The sequence below is a fragment of the Oncorhynchus kisutch genome, linkage group LG12 (genome assembly GCF_002021735.2).
Source record: "Oncorhynchus kisutch isolate 150728-3 linkage group LG12, Okis_V2, whole genome shotgun sequence".
Classification (NCBI taxonomy): domain Eukaryota; kingdom Metazoa; phylum Chordata; class Actinopteri; order Salmoniformes; family Salmonidae; genus Oncorhynchus; species Oncorhynchus kisutch.
Window position 1 is genome coordinate 12,373,795 of NC_034185.2, and position 23,080 is coordinate 12,396,874.

Below are 23,080 nucleotides of genomic sequence, written 5' to 3' on the forward strand. Positions count from 1 at the left end.
TTCTGAATTCTAGGATCATTTCATTTCCAATGATCTTTGTTCACTTTATTCTATGTTACTGATACCACGGATACTTACCTCTTACCTGGTACTATAGGAATGGTTGTGAAATTATAATGGGTACCTTCTGGTACTTTCTTCAAAGAATATAACTGGTAACTAACTATCTGTTTTTCCTAGTGGTGCTTGATAGACTGATTCCTAGAGAAAGAGTAATTCAGTGTTGTAATTCCTAGGTTATTATTGTGTAATGACTGTTTTAACCATTTTTTAAGTAAATCAGAGGTAATTTCTTCACTGTAAAATTGAAGGTACATTTTGTGTTATTGTTTGCTTTTACGGTGTCCTGCTCTGCCCTGCCTTACAATATATCAACGTCTGTATGAAACAAGGTTGATGTATCAAATACTGTACACAATAACATACCAACACATTATTGGCCTGGATGTCACTTCAGACAGAGTTGAATATCATAGTTTGCCAGAATGAACAGAAGAAAAGTTTCACCCCAAAATCAGTATGTATCCTGATAAAAAACAACAACAAAAAATATGAAAAACCAAAGTGATGGGGGAAATCCAAGTGGAAAGGAACAAAGTGAATTGAATTAAAAAAATGTTAATTTCATGCAAGGAGTTACTTGTAACCGGACACCTGTACTATATATGGCTAACAGCTCTGAGAGCTGGGAAGTTAAGAGGGCTGATAACTGAGTGTCAGTCGGCTTCCTGTTTCCTGGGCGAGTGCACATCCTTCTGGGACTCTGAGCAAGAGGAGTGGATTTCAACTACAGAGATCTTGAAAAGGTACGATAGAATGATGATCATATATTCTATAGTATTTTGGACATTTTTGCAAATGTTTAGGCACCTTTGTATTTTTCCTATCCTCTGCAGGTAAACATGAACATCCTATTGGTCCTGGTTCCTCTGCAGTTACTGGCTGTACCATCACTTTCTGTGAGTGCTACTTATTTCATTTGATGTGTTGCTTGGGTTTAAAAAACATACAGGGGAATAATGATGAGTGAGAAAGTTACAGACTCACCAATACCATACCTCCCCCACCTCAAAAATACTAACATCCCTTGTTATTGTATTTGATTTTTGATTTTGTTTTACTACCCTGTTGCCCATAGCACAGGGTAACACTGAACACATTATTAAGAAACGCTATCTTACCTCTGAAGTTGCTACAGATTTTATTGAGTGTCAGACCAATAATCCACCACCTATACTGCCTTCCTCTTGTGATTATTTAGTTGATAACTTTAATAGCAAAATATGGCCAACCTTTGATGCCATGGCTCCAGTAAAGTTGAAAAGGGCCACAGCCAAACGGAGAGGCTCTTGGATGAGTGATGAAACTAATCAATTAAAGAGAAGTTGCAGAAAGGCAGAGCAAAAGTGGAGAAAGTCAAAGTTACAGGTTGATTATGATTTTCTGAGAGAGCAAATTGGCATATATAACAAGGCAATTAGAAATGCCAGACGGGCTCATTTTTCTAACTTGGATCACTAACAATCAGTTTAATTAGAGAGTGCTCTTCTCGACCATTGATGGCCTGATAAATCCTAACCCCTGCAAACCTACGTGAACTTTCCTCCACATCTAAATGTCATGAGTTTGTGGCATATTTCAGAGATAAAATAACCAACATTAGGCTGGGTATCAGTCAAGATCTGATGAGAAGTTTGATGATATGTCCTCTAACCTAGCACGCAAAGGCACTGTGGATTTATTTGGTTGGCACAGACATGCTCAGGAAAGTGATTTCACAACTTAAGTCTTCTACCTGCCTTCTCGATCCTATCCCCACCACCTTCTTCAAAACTGTTTTGAATTGCATATCTGAAAAATACAAGCTATTGTTACAGGCATTTTCCCCACTGCACTTAAAACTGCTATGGTGAAACCCCTTCTGAAGAAAAGTAATCTAGATTCTTCAGCTCTTAGCAAATTTCAGCCAATCTCCAACCTTCCATTCTTAAGCAAAATTCTGGAGAAATTAGTGTTCAATGAGCTAAAGTATTTTTTAAGTGCCAACCGTATTTAAAATACAAATCCAATCAGGTTTCCTACACACCACAGCATAGAAACAGCCTTATTTACAGTGTTACATGATCTTAGAGTCAACACAGATGCCAAACATCTGTCTGTCCTTATACTCTTAGATGTAAGTGCTCCATTCAACACTGGTGACCATGCTGTGCTTCTGGACAGACTGGAGAGGTGGATTGGTCTCTCCGGTCCAGTTCGAAATTGGTTTAGGACCTATTTAACCGGTCGAGAGTTTTATTTTTGTCACATTTTGGACTCGATACTGTTCAGTTTATATGTGTTACCCCTTGGCAGCGTTATCAGAAAGCACAGCATTGATTTTCCCTGCTAAGCAGATAATACACAACTTTACATTTCTGTGTCACCAGAGGATTTTTAGCTCCGTGGATAAATTATTAGACTGTATTAGTGATTTAAATACTTGGATGGCTCACAACTTCCTATAGCTAAATCAAGACAAGGTACTTTTTGTTGGAGCCAAAGCACAGAGAAAATGTGACCACAAATGTTAATTCACAGGCAATGAAGATAAAATACCAACTAAAAAACCTAGCTGTTATTTTAGATTCTGAACTCCATTTCAAATCACACATTAGGAATGTGACCAAAATAGTTTTTTACCACCTGAGGAACATTGCCAAGGTGTGGCTGTTTCGTTCTCAGGCTGATACAGAGAGATTCATCCATGCTTTTATTACAAGCAGGCTTGACTATTATAATGCTTTTCTGTCTGGTCTACCCAAGAAAGTAATTTGTCAACTGTAAAACATACAGAATGATGCAGCATGGGTAGTGACCGAGACCAGACTGAGCGCACACACCACTGGTTTTAAGGTCTCTGCACTGGCTGCCTGTGAGTTTTGGAATTCATTTTAAGATTATTCTATTGGTTTTTAAATACATCCAGGATTGTGCACCCCAATACATGTTAGACATTCTTTTTAAGTTATGTACCCCGTAGGTCCCTTAGGTCCTCCGGAACTGGCCTTTTTAAACTATCCAAATGCCTTGGACCAAGAGGCATGGAGAGACAGCGTTTAGTTATTATGCCTCCAGCCTCTGGAATAGTCTGCCAGAGAACTTGAGGGGGACCAAGAGGCATGGAGAGACAGCCTTTAGTTATTATGCCCCCAGCCTCTGGAATAACCTGCCAGAGAACTTGAGGGGGACCAAGAGGCATGGAGAGACAGCCTTTAGTTATTATGCCCCCAGCCTCTGGAATAGTCTGCCAGAGAACCTGAGAGGGACCAAGAGTCTTGGAGAGACAGCCTTTAGTTATTATGCCCCCAGCCTCTGGAATAACCTGCCAGAGAACCTGAGGGGGACCAAGAGGCATGGAGAGACAGTCTTTAGTTATTATGCCCCCTGCCTCTGGAATAGTCTGCCAGAGAACTTGAGGGGGACCAAGAGGCATGGAGAGACAGCCTTTAGTTATTATGCCCCCAGCCTCTGGAATAGTCTGCCAGAGAACCTGAGAGGGACCAAGAGTCTTGGAGAGACAGCCTTTAGTTATTATGCCCCCAGCCTCTGGAATAACCTGCCAGAGAACCTGAGGGGGACCAAGAGGCATGGAGAGACAGCCTTTAGTTATTATGCCCCCTGCCTCTGGAATAGTCTGCCAGAGAACTTGAGGGGGACCAAGAGGCATGGAGAGACAGCCTTTAGTTATTATGCCCCCTGCCTCTGGAATAGTCTGCCAGAGAACTTGAGGGGGGCTGAAACTGTGAACATATTAAAACACATTTTTGGATTTGCTTTTCCTCAGGGTGCTTTTTAGTTCAGTTTGTCATTCTTTAGTTTTTTATCTCGTGTTTTTTGTGTAGTACATTATTTCAGCTTTATTTTCATTGTTTTTGTTCATTGTTCATTTTTTTCCTGTAAAGCACATTGGGTTGATGTATGAATAGAGCTTGACTTCATTTGATTTGATGGTGAGAGGTTAGCATGTCTTGGGGGTATGATATTTGTGCTTCTGTAACTTTCTCACTCATCATTATTCTCAATTCGTTTAAGGCTAATATGTAATCAAGGTAGCATCCACAATAAAGTAGAAGTGTTTAGAAACATATTCTGTTCTTATTTACAATAAAAGTGACCCCAAAATGACACAATACATTATTCGCCATTCATTTCTATTGGGCACAAAATGATCCAGAACACAACCAAAACAAACAGCAAATGCATTCAACAAGTTTGTAGTCACAAGCTAAACCATAAGCTTGATGTAATCATTGCGTGCTAGGAATGTGGGAACAAACACTTAACATTTAACTATACAGAACAAAAATATAAATACAAAATATAAAGTGTTGGTTTCATGTGCTGAAATAAAAGATCCAAGAAATGTTCCATGTTTTCCAGAAATGTTCCATGTTTTCCAGAAATGTTCCATGTTTTCCAGAAATGTTCCATATTTTCCAGAAATGTTCCATGTTTTCCAGAAATATTCCATGTTTTCCAGAAATGTTCCATGTTTTCCAGAAATGTTCCATGTTTTCCAGAAATGTTGTGCACAAATTTACAAATTTGTTTACAACCCTGTTAGCGAGCATTTCCCCTTTGCCAAGATAATCCATCTACCTGACAAGTGTGGCATATCAAGAAGCTGATTAAACAACATGATCATTACACAGGCGCACCTTGTGCTGGGGACAATAAAAGGCCACTATAAAATGTGCAGTTTTGTCACACAACACCACATATGTCTCAAGTTTTCAGAGATCGTGCAATTAGCATAGTGACTGCAAGAATGTCCAACCTCCAACGTCGTTTGGAGAATTTGGCAGTAGGTCCAGCTGGCCTCACAACCGCAAACCACGTGTAACCACGCCAGCCCAGGACCACCACATCCAGCTTATACACTTACGGGATCGTCTGAGAACAGCCACCCAGACAGCTGATGAAACTGAAGAGTATTTCTGTCTGTTATAAATCCCTTTTGTGAGGAAAGACTCTGATTGGCTGGGCCTGGACAACCCATGGCTGTGCCCCTGCCCAGTCATGTGAAATCCATAGGTTAGGGCCTAATGAATTTATTTCAATTGACTGATTTCCTCATATGAACTGTGTAAATCAGTAAAATCGTTGAAATTATTGCATGTTGGTTTATATCTTTGTTCAGTATACTTAAATACACATATAAGTGATTTTTTCCCAATACTTTTAGTCCCCTAAAATGGGGGGGACTGTGTTCAAAAAGTGCTGTAATTTAAAACAGTTCACCCAATATGGATGAAAATACCCTCAAATTAAAGCTGACTATCCGTACTTTAACCTCAAGATCATTGTAACATTTAAAATCCAAAGTGCTGGAGTACAGAGCCAAAACAAACAAAACAATGTGTCGCTTTCCCAACACTGTTGGAGCTCCCTATATATCAATGTTATACAAAGCAGATTTTCAGTGTGGTCCTCAAGGGAAGACAACAAAAACAAACCGGAAATACATATGATGATCTAATACTACTACGCAATACACCAACATGCATTTAAAACACCAATAATACAACACAACTCATGCCATTACACATTACAGGCACACAGTCATATTTTGTTTACAAAAACAGCTGGAATGTGGGGATTTTATATCGTTACCATACTGGTGTGTAAAAGGTTTGTGTAATGATATGTAATTGTTTGTGGTGATAGGATGTTTTCCACTTGATATTCTGGTGTATACTTACCGAGTACTGTGTTTACTGTCGGGTTATGGCATTTGGTGTGCTCACTGCTGTTATGTTCCAGCTAACGGCGCCCAGCAATGACTACTGGGGGGAATACGGAACCTATGGGCCATGCAGCCGCCCCTGTGGCACTGGAGTAGCCATGAGGACCAGGCAATGTATTACTGCAAGGTAAAAAAAATGAATGTGAGAGTGTGTGTGTGTGTGAGAGAGAAAAGAGAGAGACAGAAAGAAAGAGAGACAGACAGAGAAAGAGAGAGTTGAGAGAGGGAGAGAAAGAGAGAGAGAGAAAAGAGAGGCGGAGAGAAAGAGAGAGAGAGAGAAAAGAGGCAGAGAGAGAGAGAGAGAGAGAGAGAGAGAGAGAGAACAGAGAGAACAGAGAGAGACAGAGACAGAGAGAGTTGAGAGAGTGTGAGAGAGGGAGAGAAAGAGAGAGAGAAAAGAGAGGCGGAGAGAAAGAGAGAGAGAGAGAAAAGAGGCAGAGAGAGAGAGAGAGAGAGAGAGAGAGAGAGAGAGGAGAGAGAGAGAACAGAGAGAACAGAGAGAGACAGAGAAAGAGAGAGTTGAGAGAGTGTGAGAGAGGGAGAGAGAGAGAGGCAGAGAAAGAGAGAGAGACAGAGAAATAGAGAGTTGAGAGAGTGTGTGTATGAGGATTGTATGTCTTTCTGACTCTCCTCTTTGATTTGCAGGACAGACGGAGGAAACAACTGCGTGGGATCTTCAAAATCTTACCGCACCTGTAATACGCAGGTACACACACACACACACACACACACACACACACACACACACACACACACACACACACACACACACACACACACACACACACACACACACACACACACACACACACACACACACACACCTCCCCCCCAATGAAAACACCAACAGAATGAGATTGTCTGTTCCATGCAGGCATGTCCCGTGGGTTCCAGGGATATCCGCGAGGAGCAGTGTGCCCAGTTTAATAGGATGGACTTCCAGAGTAAACGATACACCTGGCTGCCTTACCATGGAGGTACAATGGGAATGACATGCAAATTATAAAGTGTAATATTTCACTTATTACCCATATCCTCATTATACATACATGAAGAATGACTAATGTTTGCTGTTTACCTGTGAAGCGTCTAACCCATGTGAGCTGAACTGCGTCCCCCGTGGAGAGAACTTCTTCTACAGACACAGGCCTGCCGTGGTGGACGGGACACCCTGCTATGTGGGGCGCAGTGACATCTGTATCGCAGGCATCTGCAGGGTATTAGTACTTACCTTATATCGTTCTTTTCATTCCACATTTAATAGTTCAACATGCCCTGCACACACACACAGACAAACACACACACTCACAGACATACATACGCACACACACACACACACACACACACACACACACACACACACACACACACACACACACACACACACACACACACACACACACACACACACACACACACACATACGCATGCAGACACACACACACACTCATATTGTCTTAATCTGTGTTATCTGATACCTAGGCGGTGATCAACGAAGAGATCCTCGGCATGGACCGTGACGTGGTGCCGGCCCTTCCCGCTTCTGCCGCCAACTTGCGCCACCGCGAGTCCCTCACGTACGCCTACACATACAGCGCCTGGTCCGAGTGCTCAGCCCCCTGCAACGGAGGTACACAGCACCGCAGTGTACAGTGCATGGTCCAGGACTCGACGGCGCCCCACGTGGTCGATGACTCTTACTGCAACTCCCAGGGACTACCCAGGCCGGCCAGCCAGCAGGCCTGCAACCAGCAGCAGTGTGCCGAGTACAGTGTTTCCAGCTACAGTGTGGTGGGTACTGGGTAGCTACAGTGTGGTGGGTACTGGGTACTGGGTAGCTACAGTGTGGTGGGTACTGGGTACTGGGTAGCTACAGTGTGGTGGGTACTGGGTAGCTACAGTGTGGTGGGTACTGGGTAGCTACAGTGTAGTGAGTACTGGGTACTGGGTAGCTACTGTGTGGTGGGTACTGGGTACCGGGTACTGGGTAGCTACAGTGTGGTGGGTACTGGGTACTGGGTAGCTACAGTGTGGTGGGTACTACGTAGCTACAGTGTAGTGAGTACTGGGTACTGGGTAGCTACTGTGTGGTGGGTACTGGGTACCTGGTACTGGGTAGCTACAGTGTGGTGGGTACTGGGTACTGGGTACTGGGTAGCTACAGTGTGGTGGGTACTGGGTACTGGGTACTGGGTAGCTACAGTGTGGTGAGTACTGGGAACTGGGTAGCTACAGTGTGGGGGGTACTGGGTACCAGGTACTGGGTAGCTACAGTGTGGTGGGTACTGGGTACTGGGTAGCTACAGTGTGGTGGGTACTGGGTACTGGGTAGCTACAGTGTGAGAGGTACTGGGTACTGGGTAGCTGCAGTGTGGTGGGTACTGGGTACAGGGAACTGGGTAGCTACTGTGTGGTGGGTACTGGGTACCAGGTACTGGGTAGCTACAGTGTGGTGGGTACTGGGTAGCTACGGTGTGGTGGGTACTGGGTACTGGGTAGCTACAGTGTGGTGAGTACTGGGTAGCTACAGTGTGGTGGGTACTGGGTAGCTACAGTGTGGTGAGTACTGGGTAGCTACAGTGTGGTGGGTACTGGGTACTGGGTAGCTACAGTGTGGTGGGTACTGGGTAGCTACAGTGTGATGGGTACTGGGTACTGGGTAGCTACAGTGTGGTGAGTACTGGGTAGCTACAGTGTGGTGGGTACTGGGTACTGGGTAGCTATAGTGTAGTGAGTACTGGGTAGCTACAGTGTGGTGAGTACTGGGTACTGGGTACCGGGTACCAGTATGGCCAGTATAGAGTCAACGTTAACAGTATAACAGAGGGCAGATTAGGAGAGTGTTTCCCAAACCTCTCTGTCAGCAAGATGTATCTGTCGGTACGCAAAATCATGTTCAATATACTGTACTTCTCCAGCAAGTTGTAAACTACTGTACTAACCAACTACAGTGTCGCCACAGAATGATTTTCAGATTGCAGATTTTGTTTTGCCGCTAAATTCCCTAATTGATATGTCCAATGTCCAGTGCTCAGTGAGCTGTGGTGATGGCCAGCAGACCAGGGAGGTGTTCTGTGTGGGGGCTGGAGGAGAGCGCCTTGGGGAGCAGGCCTGCAGCGGTCTGGCACGCCCACCCACAGTCCAGGCCTGCCGCAAACTAGCCTGCCATACACACATCAGCTGGCATGTCAATGACTTCGGACTGGTGAGAGAGAGATTTTATTTCTCATTGGGTCAAAATCATACATTTACAAAGCACTTTAAACAACATGCATAAACAATGAGAGAGTGAGATACTTTTGACAGACTACAGTACACTCTTATGTATCCTCTCATCTTTCCATACTTTTAATTTTTTTTTGTCACTCTCTCCCTCTCTCTCCCTCATTCTCTGTCCCTCTCTGTCCTTCTATCCTGCTCTCTCTCATTGTCCTCTCCCTCTCTCTCTCTGTCCCTCTCCCTGTCCCTATAGTGCTCTAAGAAGTGCGGTGGGGGGGTGCGTGAGAGAAGGGTGGTGTGTATGGACATAGAACAGAACCCACATGGGGAGGACAGATGTGCCCCCCACGTCAGACCCCCCACTGTGGAGCACTGTAACACCCAGACCTGCCATGAAGCCCAGAGTGAGTCCAATCCCTGTGTGTGTGTGTGTGTGTGTGTGTGTGTGTGTGTGTGTGTGTGTGTGTGTGTGTGTGTGTGTGTGTGTGTGTGTGTGTGTGTGTGTGTGTGTGTGTGTGTGTGTGTGTGTGTGAGTGAGAGTGTGTGTGTGTGTGTGTCTGTGTGTGTGTGTGTGTGTGTGTGTGTTTCTGTTCATCCTTGTCTCTCTCTGTATACAGTAGGTGTACCAAGTGTCCATGACCCAAGAGGACATGATAGAACTCTGAGAGGATTTGTGCCTTATGACCCTTCAGGTACGTGTGTGTGTGTGTGTATCAGTTTGTGTGTCAAATTATAATCATCCTTGTGCGTAAACTGTCTTGGGATAATTCAAGTAGAGACAGAAATAGCTTACCGTTTATTTCTCACTCATTTCTCACTTTAACAAATCAGAGTTGACTATCTATCCTCAGGTTAAAACACACTTCTCTGAAGACTTGTTCTCCCTGCAAGCCTTAATGATCCAAACAGTTCTGTTTTTCAAATCCGTTTTTTTTCTACAGACTGTCCAATCAGCAAGTTACAAGTGACCAAATTAGATTTGTGCATGTTCAGACAGCAGTCATTTGCTGACATAGCTATGCTAGTTGTCATAGTAACGACGGGCATGTGCACAGTGGTGTAAGTTGATTGGTGGTGGTCAGTTGAAGCTGCTGAGGGGAGGGTCGGCTCATAATAAGGTCTGGAATGGCATCAAACACCTGGAAAACCATAGGTTTCATGTATTTGATACCATTCCACCTATTCCACTCCAGCCATTAACACGAGCCCGTCCTCCCACATTAAGGTGACACCAACCTCCTGTGGTGGTGGTGGTAGTGGTGCTAAAACACGCTTCTCTCATGGTACATACTGTATGTCCCAGTCCTCCCTGTCTAGACCAAAGGTATCCAACTCTGACCCTACGAGGTCTGGATCCTGCTGGGTTTCTCTTCTACCTGATAACTAATTGTACCCACCTGGTGTCTCAGGTCTGAATCAGTCCAGGAACTAGCTTTGAGTTCCAGAGTTGAATTTGAGCGGTCTAGGCAGTGTTGTAATCCATCATAAAATCAAAGCTACATATATACAATATAGGTTGCACTTGCCAAACTGGTAGGCCTATATCTAAAAAATATAATGTCTAGCTAAACATACCTACCACTACTAAATATACTGTCTAGCTAAACATACCTACCACTACTAAATATACTGTCTAGCTAAACATACCTACCACTACTAAATATACTGTCTAGCTAAACATACCTGCCACTACTAAATATACTGTCTAGCTAAACATACCTACCACTACTAAATATACTGTCTAGCTAAACATACCTACCACTACTAAATACAGTGAGGGAAAAAAGCATTTGATCCCCTGCTGATTTTGTACGTTTGCCCACTGACAAAAAATGATCAGTCTATAATTTTAATGGTAGGTTTATTTGAACAGTGAGAGACAGAATAACAAAAAAATCCTGAAAAACACATGTCAAAAATGTTATAAATTGATTTGCATTTTAATGAAGTATTTGACCCCTCTGCAAAACATGACATAGTACTTGGTGACAAAACCTTTGTTGGCAATCACAGAGGTCAGACATTTCTTGTAGTTGGCCACCAGGTTTGTAAACATCTCAGGAGGGATTTTGTCCCACTCCTCTTTGCAGATCTTCTCCAAGTCATTAAGGTTTCGAGGCTGACGTTTGGCAACTCGAACCTTCTGCTCCCTCCACAGATTTTCTATGGGATTAAGGTATGGAGACTGGCTAGGCCACTCCAGGACCTTAATGTGCTTCTTATTGAGCCACTCCTTAGTTGCCTTGGCCATGTGTTTTGGGTCATTGTCATGCTGGAATACCCATCCACGACCCATTTTCAATGCCCTGGCTGAGGGAAGGAGGTTCTCACCCAAGATTTGACGGTACATGGCCCCGTCCATCGTCCCTTTGATGCGGTGAAGTTGTCCTGTCGCCTTAGCAGAAAAACACCCCCAAAGCATAATGTTTCCACGTCCATGTTTGACGGTGGGGATGGTGTTCTTGGGGTCATAAGCAGCATTCCTCCTCCTCCAAACACGGCGAGTTGAGTTGATGCCAAAGAGCTCCATTTTGGTCTCATCTGACCACAACACTTTCACCCAGTTGTCCTCTGAATCATTCAGATGTTCATTGGCAAACATCAGACGGGCATGTATATGTGCTTTCTTGAGCAGGGGGACCTTGCGGGCACTGCAGGATTTCAGTCCTTCACGGCGTAGTGTGTTACCAATTGTTTTCTTGGTGACTATGGTCCCAGCTGCCTTGAGATCATTGACAAGATCCTCCCGTGTAGTTCTGGGCTGATTCCTCACCATTCTCATGATAATTGCAACTCCACGAGGTGAGATCTTGCATGGAGCCCCAGGCGGAGGGCGATTGACAGTTATTTTGTGTTTCTTCCATTTGCAAATAATGGCACCAACTGTTGTCACCTTCTCTGGTGATGGTCTTGTAGCCCATTCCAGCCTTGTGTAGGTCTACATCTTGTCCCTGACATCCTTGGAGAGCTCTTTGGTCTTGGCCATGGTGGAGAGTTTGGAATCTGATTGATTGCGTCTGTGGACAGGTGTCTTTTATACAGGTAACAAACTGAGATTAGGAGCACTCCCTTTAAGAGTGTGCTCCTAATCTCAGCTCGTTACATGCATAAAAGACACCTGGGAGCCAGAAATCTTTCTGATTGAGAGGGGGTCAAATACTTATTTCCCTCATTATAATGCAAATCAAATTATAACATTTTTGACCTGCGTTTTTCTGAAATTTTTCTTGTTATTCTGTCTCTCACTGTTCAAATAAACCTACCATTAAAATTATAGACTGATAATTTCTTTGTCAGTGGGCAAACGTACAAAATCAGCAGGGGATTAAAAAAAATTTGCCCCTCACTGTATACTGTCTAGCTAAACATACCTACCACTTCCAAATATACTTTCTAGCTAAACATACCTACCACGACTAAATATACTGTCTAGCTAAACATACCTACCACGACTAAATATACTGTCTAGCTAAACATACCTACCACGACTAAATATACTGTCTAGCTAAACATACCTACCACGACTAAATATACTGTCTAGCTAAACATACCTACCACGACTAAATATACTGTCTAGCTAAACATACCTACCACGACTAAATATACTGTCTAGCTAAACATACCTACCACTACTAAATATACTGTCAAGCTAAACATACCTACCACGACTAAATATACTGTCTAGCTAAACATACCTACCACTACTAAATATACTGTCTAGCTAAACATACCTACCACTACTAAATATACTGTCTAGCTAAACATACCTACCACGACTAAATATACTGTCTAGCTAAACATACCTACCACTACTAAATATACTGTCTAGCTAAACATACATACCACGACTATTAAACATACCTACCACGACTAAATATACTGTCTAGCTAAACATACCTACCACGACTAAATATACTGTCTAGCTAAACATACCTACCACGACTAAATATACTGTCTAGCTAAACATACCTACCACGACTAAATATACTGTCTAGCTAAACATACCTACCACTACTAAATATACTGTCTAGCTAAACATACCTACCACTACTAAATATACTGTCTAGCTAAACATACCTACCACTACTATTAAACATACCTACCACGACTAAATATACTGTCTAGCTAAACATACCTACCACTACTATTAAACATACCTACCACGACTAAATATACTGTCTACCTAAACATACCTACCACAACTAAATATACTGTCTAGCTAAACATACCTACCACGACTATTAAACATACCAACCACTACTAAATATACTGTCTGGCTAAACATACCTACCACGACTAAATATACTGTCTAGCTAAACATACCTACCACTACTAAATATACTGTCTAGCTAAACATACCTTCCACGACTATTAAACGTACCTACCACGACTATTAAACATACCTACCACGACTATTAAACATACCTACCACGACTATTAAACATACCTACCACGACTATTAAACATACCTACCACGACTATTAAACATACCTACCACTACTAAATATACTGACTGTCTAGCTAAACATACCTACCACTACTATTAAACATACCTACCACTACTATTAAACATACCTACCACTACTATTAAACATACCTACCATTACTAAATATACTATATAGCTAAACATACCTACCACTACTATTAAACATACCTACCACTACTATTAAACATACCTACCATTACTAAATATACTATATAGCTAAACATACCTACCACGACTATTAAACATACCTACCACGACTAAATGTACGATAGCAAAAAATAAACACACCGAGTTCTAAATATTCTCAACATGCTCATTGTTATCCGGGTGGGTGTTTACTTTGTATATGTACTTCAAGTATAATATAGAGTTCAGGTGGGCCTTCGTACCTCACCAAACAAAGGAAAGGAGGGTTGATCAATGACAAAAATCACGAGAAGGGCTTACAAAGAAAAACTTCCAAAAGGGCTAATTTGAGGTGAAAAGGAGTTGTGGCACTCCACAAAGAAAAGGCAGAGATGTATTTATTTTTTGCTCATTTTAATCCATTGTACAGGATGCGAACAGACGACTGACGTTTCAACGTCAAGTTAACGTCTTCCTCAGAGTGAAAACCCCCCAAATCTCTTCCTTTCTTTGTGGAGCGCTCCAACTCCTTTTATCTTGAATGAGTCCTTTTGGAAGTTTGCCTTGGTAAGCCACTCTCATTAAGGAGAGGCTATTTTTATACATTATGTAAACATGTGACCTTATGTGTGTTTGCTCTCTTTAGCCACTAACACAGTGTATGACCCTTACTCCACCACCGTGGTTGGTCCCCACTGTGCCCAGTCAGACTATGGCTGCTGCCCGGACGGCCACACATCCGCTGGTGGGCATAGAGGAGAGGGCTGTCCCACAGATGACTGTGAACGTACCCGGTAAGACTATGGGTCTGTTCAGTACGGCACAACGTTACAGAACATTACAAAACGTTCAGATAGAGATAGCGTTGTGTTGAACACACATGTTACAAAGATGTTGATTGTGACAAAAAGGTATGTTACTTGCAGTCCAACTAGTGACTTTCAACTCGATGGCTGCCCAACCCTCTTCCTGGAGATCTACTGTCCTGTGGGTTTTCAGTCCAACCCTCATCCTGGAGATCTACTGTCCTGTTGGTTTTCTGTCCAACCCTCATCCTGGAGATCTACTGTCCTGTTGGTTTTCTGTCCAACCCTCATCCTGGAGATCTACTGTCCTGTTGGTTTTCTGTCCAACCCTAATTTAACACACCTGATTTTACTAATGAGCTGCTCAACAAGACGTTAACTAGCTGAATCAGATACGCTAAATTAGGGTTGGACCGAAAACCTACAGGACAGTAGATCTCCAGGAAGAGGGTTGGACTGAAAACCTACAGGACAGTAGGTCTCCAGGAAGAGGGTTGGACTGAAAACCTACAGGACAGTTTGTCTCCAGGAAGAGGGTTGGACTGAAAACCTACAGGACAGTCGGTCTCCAGGAAGAGGGTTGGACTGAAAACCCACAGGACAGTAGATCTCCAGGAAGAGTGTTGGACTGAAAACCTACAGGACAGTAAGTCTCCAGGAAGAGGGTTGGACTGAAAACCTACAGGACAGTAGGTCTCCAGGAAGAGGGTTGGACTGAAAACCCACAGGACAGTAGATCTCCAGGAAGAGGGTTGGACTGAAAGCTTACGGGAAGAGGGTCGGACTGAAAACCAACAGGAAGAGGGTTGGACTGAAAACCCACAGGACAGTAGATCTCCAGGAAGAGGGTTGGGCTGAAAACCTACAGGAAGAGGTTTGGACTGAAAACCTACAGGAAGAGGGTTGGACTGAAAACCAACAGGAAGAGGGTTGGACTGAAAGCCTACAGGAAGAGGGTTGGACTGAAAGCCTACAGGAAGAGGGTTGGACTGAAAGCCTACAGGAAGAGGGTTGGACTGAAAGCCTACAGGAAGAGGGTTGGACTGAAAACCAACAGGAAGAGGGTTGGACTGAAAACCAACAGGAAGAGGGTTGGACTGAAAACCAACAGGAAGAGGGTTGGGCAGCTCTGGCCTATATGGATGCCGTCCGTGTTTCTGTCTCACCTGTCTTTGTGTGTGCCTGTCTATACCAGCTACCTGTTGGTTTGTTTTCTATATCTTACCTGTGTGTGTGTCTGGTTGTCAGGTACGGCTGCTGTCTGGATGGGGTGACTACTGCTCAGGGTCATGGAAGAGCAGGATGTGCTGATTACCAACCACGTGCGGTAAGAGCTGCTACCACCCATTATACCAGTGGCGCAGCGGTCTAAGAAACTGTGTCTCAGTGCTAGAGGCATCACTACAGACACCCTGGTTCAAATCCTTGCTGTATCACAACCGTCCGTGATTGGGAGTCCCATAGGGCGGTGCACAATGGGCCCAGCGTCGTCATGGGTTTGGCCGGTGTAGGCCGTCATTGTAAATAAGAATTTGTACTTAAACTGACTTGCCTAATTAAATAAGGGTTAAATATATATATATGTCATACTGTCTGTCTGCCTGTCTTTCTGTATATATGTCTCTCTGTGTGTGCGTGTGTCTGACTTTCTCTCTCTCTCTCTGCAGGACCACTCTGCCCCGGCTTATGCTCAGTCCGGCCATATGTGCTCCCTGTCACGTGACGATGGATCCTGTGCCAACTGGACATCCCGCTTCTACTACAATTCAGCCACTGGCAGCTGCACTCAGTTCTGGTATGGTGGTTGCCATGGCAACGCCAACAACTTTGTGTCCAGGGACGTTTGCCAGAGGGAGTGTGGCGGCGCCGTCGTGACACCACGACAGGCATCCCCACCCGCACGGTCTGGCATGAGAGTAAGGGTGGGCGCGAGGGCGAGGGCATACCGCGCCCGGTCTTAAGAGACACAGGATGAATGTGTTTCAGTCATACAAACACCGTACAGAGAAAAGGAAAGATATGAAGTTTTCCATATAATACTTCCTATGTGAACAAATGTCTTCCAAAATCTGACCTGCAACATTTCTCTGTGCTTTCTGTCATTGTTGATATCAATAAACTGAACTGAACAAATCTGTTGTATCATGTTATCCTTCTTCTTGTGTCATAATATATTTTTATTTACTTTTTACACTTGAAGAGTGGCCCCAATTTATCACTGGCGTTATAAATATCACGTAGTAAATGGAGACTTTTATTTTGAATAGGTGCTTTTACTTTGAAATAGATAGACATTTTCTCCACTTTTTAGTGATGGCCATTCGGAGTCTTTTCGGTGAGCAGCCAACTTGGCTCCTTTCACGTAAAAGAGCTGGCCTATTTGGCTCCAAAACGGCTCTTCGTTCAAAATGCTTAAAAATCGACCTAGAACCATGTAAAGCAAAAGGTTGTCAGATTGTGAAATGTGCGTTCAAATACATTTGTACCCGAGCAAAGTATTTTATATATATATATATTTTTTACTCACTGAATAAATCTGCGTGGACCAGATTGACGCGCTCTCACCACTATTTATTGTTTCTGCAGTGAGGAATTTCTCTCTTTAGAGAAATGACTTGTGTGCTCCAAAAATAATCGTAGCAGTACGCAAACCATGGAGTCAAACGTACGGCTCTTTCACCACTGCGATTCGGTTCCCGACGTTCAGCAAAAAAATATCCGTTCAAAGGAGCCGTTCCCGAACGAACCATCACTACTTCCTTTCTCGCAATTTCTTTCCATACAGCTACATTTCACGGGGCTAGCAGAGCAATATAACAGCCATTTAAACGCTGAATCTGTAAGTCTAGCTTTAAAAGTATAATCGGAATCCAACACAAACATGGTAAGTGTGATTTTGCACTGTACGAAGAGCAAAAATAATCTGAACTACATTATCCAATCATTCGACTCTTGCTGAGCTAGTTAGCTAAAACTGTGGCTAGCTGGCTAGCCCGAGCTACAGGGCTCTGGCAGGAGCTCGCAACTTTACTAGCTAGATACACATTTGCCTAATGAGCCAAATGCAGTCATTTACACTAATGTTAGCAAGCTTCGCGGATGTTGATGCGTGTCATACAAGAATAGCAACTCTATGCGTTATCGAGACAGTAAGCAAAGCTGATCCGTTAGGAACTGTTATGAGGTTCGTCAGACCAAATTCCATCTGCTCTATTCTTATTGGATTAATTGTAACTTTGTCTGTATAATAAAATACCATTTGAGCAGTGGTAAAGTGTGTAACAACATTTACTTGATGCAATTGTGGAAGACAACGTCATGGTGTGTTTTGGTTGTTACAGTATAGGCCAAATACACACTTACATATGTAAAAAAACAAAAAAAAACGACAGTGTTTTTCTCTTCTTTACAGTCACACACCATTCTGCTTGTCCAGCCAACTAAGAGACCAGAGGGGCGAACATATGCCGACTACGAGTCAGTCAACGAATGCATGGAAGGTGAGAATCAGTCTCTGAAGTGGTTGTACCCAGTAGTGATTAACCCCCCTCCCCTCCCCTTTTTTTATGGGGGTATAGGCTACTACCCGAACGTCCAATAAGAAGACAGATTTTCATGTTTAGATTCAAAACGTTTTGCTACGGTGTGCTCTACTGAACACGACCCCCGGTGTAGGCCCCACTTAAAGAACACACTGTGCCAACGAATGGTTAAAATAAGTGGTTGGCCGTCCTATTGCCTCTGACCAGAACATTGGCCATCGCTTACTGTTAATATCCAGACGATTCTACGTGGTGACAATCTGCTTTTGACTGTTGGTCAGCACGGTTTGTTTTGTCCTGAACTCAGAAGTATTTTCACGTGTAGCCTCGTTCTATGTATCACTGTCTCAACCTGTGTCCCTCCAGGTGTGTGTAAAATGTACGAAGAGCACCTGAAGAGGATGAATCCCAACAGTCCCTCCATCACCTATGACATCAGCCAGCTGTTTGACTTCATTGATGACTTGGCAGACCTCAGCTGTCTAGTGTAAGTAGTACTGTGCAACCTCACCGTTAGAGCCCAATGGTTTAGCAATAAATCCACCTTGCATTCCAGAGGTGCTATTATTATTAGGTATGGTTGTATTTGTTAGTTGACACCGTAGCGAAATGTTTTGCAATGGGGGGGGAACAAACAAACAATGTTTTGTCTTGTTTGCTTCCATTCCTAGTGAATACCACCCTGGTCTATCCTGTCATTTCACAGCTCTGCCAAGGTTTTAGGGGACTAGGGTTCCATTTTGGATCGTAACTAAGAATTGCCTTCTGTTTTTCCCCCGGGTAATTAGGTCTGGTAGAATTTATTTCCTGGGGTCAAATAGCCTATCTGTACCAATTGAGCACAAGGCTTAATGTCGTGGGAGAACAATCTTATGTTCATGACATGTCTTATTTTGTGAGTAGCAGGTAGCCTAGTGGTTAGAGCATTGGGCCAGTAACCCAAAGGTTGCTGGATTAAATCCCAGAGTAAAAATCTGTGGTTCTGCCCCTGAACAAGGCAGTAGGCCGTCATTGTAAATAAGAACAAATTCTTAACTGACTTGCCTAGTTAAATTTTAAAAATGCTTTGGAAAAAAAGAGGGGTTCTTGTTGTAAATGTTGATGTATTTCCTCGCGGTTTGTCTGTTTTTATTCTGTTTGGTGGCTAATGAATACGAACCTCCTGCTCTTCATTCAGGTACCGTGCGGACACTCAGACGTACCAGCCGTACAACAAAGACTGGATCAAGGAGAAGATTTACGTGCTCCTGCGGCGTCAGGCCCAACAAGCTGGGAAGTAAAGGCAGGCAGGAAGGGGGGTAGCCAAGAGCTTGCCCCCATTGCACAGATCTAGGGTCAGTTTGCTCTACCACGGTCAGAACCCAAACCACTAGGAGGTAAAAACCCTGATTCTGGAACAGTGCATGGGGGCAACTTCATCAGATGGGTGTAGGGGTGGGCCTTGGTTTTATTGGTCTGGGTTATTACTGGGCTGTATGAAGGGAGGGGGACTGTGGCCCTGTTCGAGTACACACAAAACAAAGTGCAGCCTCCCTTCCTTGAGAATCACAGATCTAGAAGTGATTGGATAGATGCGAGCAAGGTTATCAACCTATTGCTTTCGCCAATCCAACCAGATCAGTGAGTACTCCAAGGAAGGGAGAAAACAACTATGTTGAAGGTATTCGAAGCAGGGACTGATCTGGGGGTGGGGTGACGGGACAGTGATCTATGGGGTGGGGCTTGGGAGACAAGCCTGTGATTTGTTTGGGTCTATTTGTGGGAGGGGCTAGTTGCTTGGTGAAGATGGATCTATTGAACAGAAGAAAAACGAGCTAAAAACAGGACAACTATTTAAGTACTGTTTTTCTTTCAGCAATTGTTTTCCTTTCTGTTCAAGGAAGATGGATATGAGTGACTATTTGCTTAGTTTTTATACATTTTAAGGGAGAATTGTATTGTAACATGCCACTAAGGGTGTGATTTGTTCATTTAAAAAAATGAAATTAAAATGTTGATTTTTGATTTAGTGTGATATTAGTGTCAGTAGATTAATTTCCATATTTGCACCTCTTACTGTCATTCTCATTTTAAACCTGTCTGTTTTTGTAAATGTATTTGCCTGACATCTGATTTCATGTTCATTTTGTTATTTTCTCTGAATACAGGAAATTAACTATTGTTTTCAGATTTGATTTGGAGTGTCTTTTTTACTGAAAGCATATCAATATACTACTTATGGTACAGACTGCATCTATGCTTTTATACAGAGAACATGTGAACAGGCAGAGCAGAAGAGGCAAATCTTTATGTAAAGATTATCAATATATAGCTCATATTTGGTGGAATGAAGATTCACAAATGGATTGAATTGTTTAGATAGAAACATTTGGTAAATTACCAGAGGATGAAACATGACATTCTCTAGGGAGACCTGAATCTGAAAAGATTCTTCCAAATAATTGAATATTACTGTGCACGTGTAGTAGTTATGATTCCTTGTCATTAGCTGCATATATCTTCATATTTTGCACCAAGTGATGCTGAGAGGCTCTTGTCTTACGTTTTGAAACCTGTGTTCTGTTGCTTTAAAATGTGGCGGGCTGCTCGATATGCACCCAGCTGCTCGATATGCACCCAGCTGCTCGATATGCACCCAGCTGCTCGATATGCACCCAGCTGCTCGATATGCACCCAGCTGCAGCCCAACAGAAGCCTGCCACTAAAACTAGGCAGGTTTCCATTGACTCAGGTTTATTTAACAAAAGCAATGTCGCAAATGTGACGTGTATTGGAAAAGGAATATATAGAAACATTTTCTAAAAATGAAAGTTTTTATCCTTTCAACAGTGGTGGATTTATATTTTGGTAAAACTTTATTGCGAACAAATGATAGAAACAGTGATTTTCAAATAAGTGATTAATGCTGACTCGTTTTGAAGGTACATGTAATATCACGTAACTATAAATCACCAGTCCACATTTCATTCATTCTAATAAAGTTAAATGTATTTGTCACATGCACCAAATACAATAGGTGTAGACTTTACTGTGAAATGCTTACTTATGAGCTAACAATGCTGAGTTAAAAAGTGAGAAAGATGTGCTAATAAAAAAAAATTGTAAAACAAAATAACAATAACAAGGCTATCTACAAGGAGTACCGGTACCAAGTCAATGTGCAGGTGTACATGTAAGTAGGGGTAAAAGTAGCTAGGCAGCAGTGTATGTGTGTAGCGTAAAAATGCGTGTGTGTGGGTAGAGACAGTGCAACAACAAAAATGCGGCCTATGAAGATGTGGGTGTGCTCGGCCCTCTGTTTCCTGTAGTCCACAATAAGCTCCTTTGTTTTGCTGACATTGAGAGAGGGGTTGTTGTCCTGGCACTACACTGCCAGTTCTCTGACCTCCCTATAGGCCGTCTCATCGTTGTCGGTGATCAGGCCTACCACTGTTGTGTTGTCAGCAAACTTAATGATGGTGTTGGAGTCATGTTTGGCCACGCAGTTGTGGGTGAACAGGGAATACAGGAGGGGACTAAGGACACATCTCTGAGGGGCCCCCGTGTTAAGGATCAGCGTGGCAGACGTGTTGTTTCCTACTCTTACCACCTGGGGGATGCCCGTCAGGAAGTCCAGGATCCAGTTGCAGAGGGAGGTGTTTAGTCCTAGAGTCCTTAGCTTAGTGATAAGCTTTGTGGGCACTATGGCGTTGAACGCTGAGCTGTATGTAGTCAATGAACAGCATTCTCACATAGGTGTTCCTTTTGTCCAGGTGAGAAAGGTCAGTGTGGAGTGTGATTGAGATTGCGTAATCTGTGGATCTGTTGGGGCGGTATGCGAATTGGAGTGGGTCTAGGGTGTCCGGGAGGATGCTGTTGATGTGAGCCATGACCAGCCTTTCAAAGCACTTCATGGCTACCGATGTGAGTACCACAGGGTGGTAATTGTTTTGCATTTGCTTCCTTGGGCACGGGGATTATGGTGGTCTGCTTGAAACCTGTAGGTATTACAGACTCGGTCAGGGAGAGGTTGAAAATGTTAATGAAGACACTCCCCTTATGCTTTGAGTACACATCCTGGTAATCTGTCTGGCCCAGCGGCATTGTGAATGTCGACCTGTTTAAAGGTTTTGTCCACATCAGCAACCGAGAGCGTTATCACACAGTCATCCAAAGCAGCTGGTGCTCAGATTTGCCAAATGGGGGCGAGGGAGAGCTTTGTATGCATCTCTGTGTGTGGAGTAAAGGTGCCCCCCCCCCCCCCCGGTTGCACATGTGACATGCTGGTAAAAATTTTATAAAACTGATTTAAGTTTGCCTGCATTAAAGTCCCCGGCCATTAGGAGCACAGCTTTTGGGTGAGCATTTTCTTCTTTGCTTATGGCCTTATAGAGTTGGTTGAGAGCGGTCTTAGTGCCAGCTTCGTTCTGTGGTGGTAAATAGACGGCTACGAATAATACAGATGAGAACTCTCTTGGTAGATAGTGTGGTCTACAGCTTATCATAAGGTACTCTACCTCAGGTGAGCAATACCTCGAGACTTCTTTAATATAAGACATTGCCCACCAGCTGTTATTAACAAATAGCCACACCCCTCCACCCCTCGTCTTACCAGAGGTAGCGTCTCTGTTTTGCCAGTGCATGGAAAATCCCGCTAGCTCTATATTGTCTGTGTCTTCGTTCAGCCACGTCTCAGTGAAACATAAGATGTTACAGTTTTTAATGTCCCGTTGGCAGGATAATCTTAATTGTAGGTCATCAATTTTATTTTCCAATGATTGCATGTTCGCTTGCCTCCGGATTCTCAGAAGGCTGCCCGATATGCAGCCCCTTTTCCGGCAAAGTAGTCTTGTCAGGTATCCCGCACTCTGGCCTCTTCCTTTTTTAGAGTCTCAGGGATTTGGGCCTGGTCCGGAATGAGCAGTATGTATTTGGCCTCCGACTCATTGAAGTAGAAATCCTCATTCAAATCAATGTTAGTTATCGCTGTTCTGATGTCCAGAAGCTCTTTTCTGCCATAAGAAACGATGGCGGAAGCATTATGTACTAAAGAAGTTAACACACAAAATAGCACAATTGGTCATTCGCCTGTAAAACGGCTGCTATACCCTCCAGCGACATTCAAACCCTGCC

At 43.4% G+C, this 23,080-nt stretch overlaps 2 protein-coding genes across 2 annotated transcripts; both read left to right on the plus strand.

The window, feature by feature from the left end:
- The first annotated feature begins 700 nt into the window (after positions 1–700).
- On the plus strand, positions 701–16,559 carry LOC109901324 (papilin). The gene is made up of 13 exons (XM_031836906.1): positions 701–806; positions 897–959; positions 5,806–5,915; positions 6,434–6,494; positions 6,663–6,765; positions 6,875–7,005; positions 7,271–7,579; positions 8,817–8,993; positions 9,261–9,411; positions 9,625–9,699; positions 14,267–14,414; positions 15,675–15,753; positions 16,094–16,559. The coding sequence occupies exons 2-13, from the start codon at positions 903–905 to the stop codon at positions 16,385–16,387; spliced, it is 1,695 nt and encodes a 564-aa protein (XP_031692766.1). The 5' UTR covers positions 701–806; positions 897–902; the 3' UTR covers positions 16,388–16,559.
- A 306-nt stretch (positions 16,560–16,865) lies between these two features.
- LOC109900528 (enhancer of rudimentary homolog) lies at positions 16,866–20,137 on the plus strand. The gene is made up of 4 exons (XM_020496186.2): positions 16,866–17,310; positions 17,839–17,926; positions 18,335–18,455; positions 19,146–20,137. Exons 1-4 carry the CDS (start codon positions 17,308–17,310, stop codon positions 19,246–19,248), a joined length of 315 nt encoding a protein of 104 aa, XP_020351775.1. The 5' UTR covers positions 16,866–17,307; the 3' UTR covers positions 19,249–20,137.
- The last annotated feature ends 2,943 nt before the right edge of the window (positions 20,138–23,080 follow it).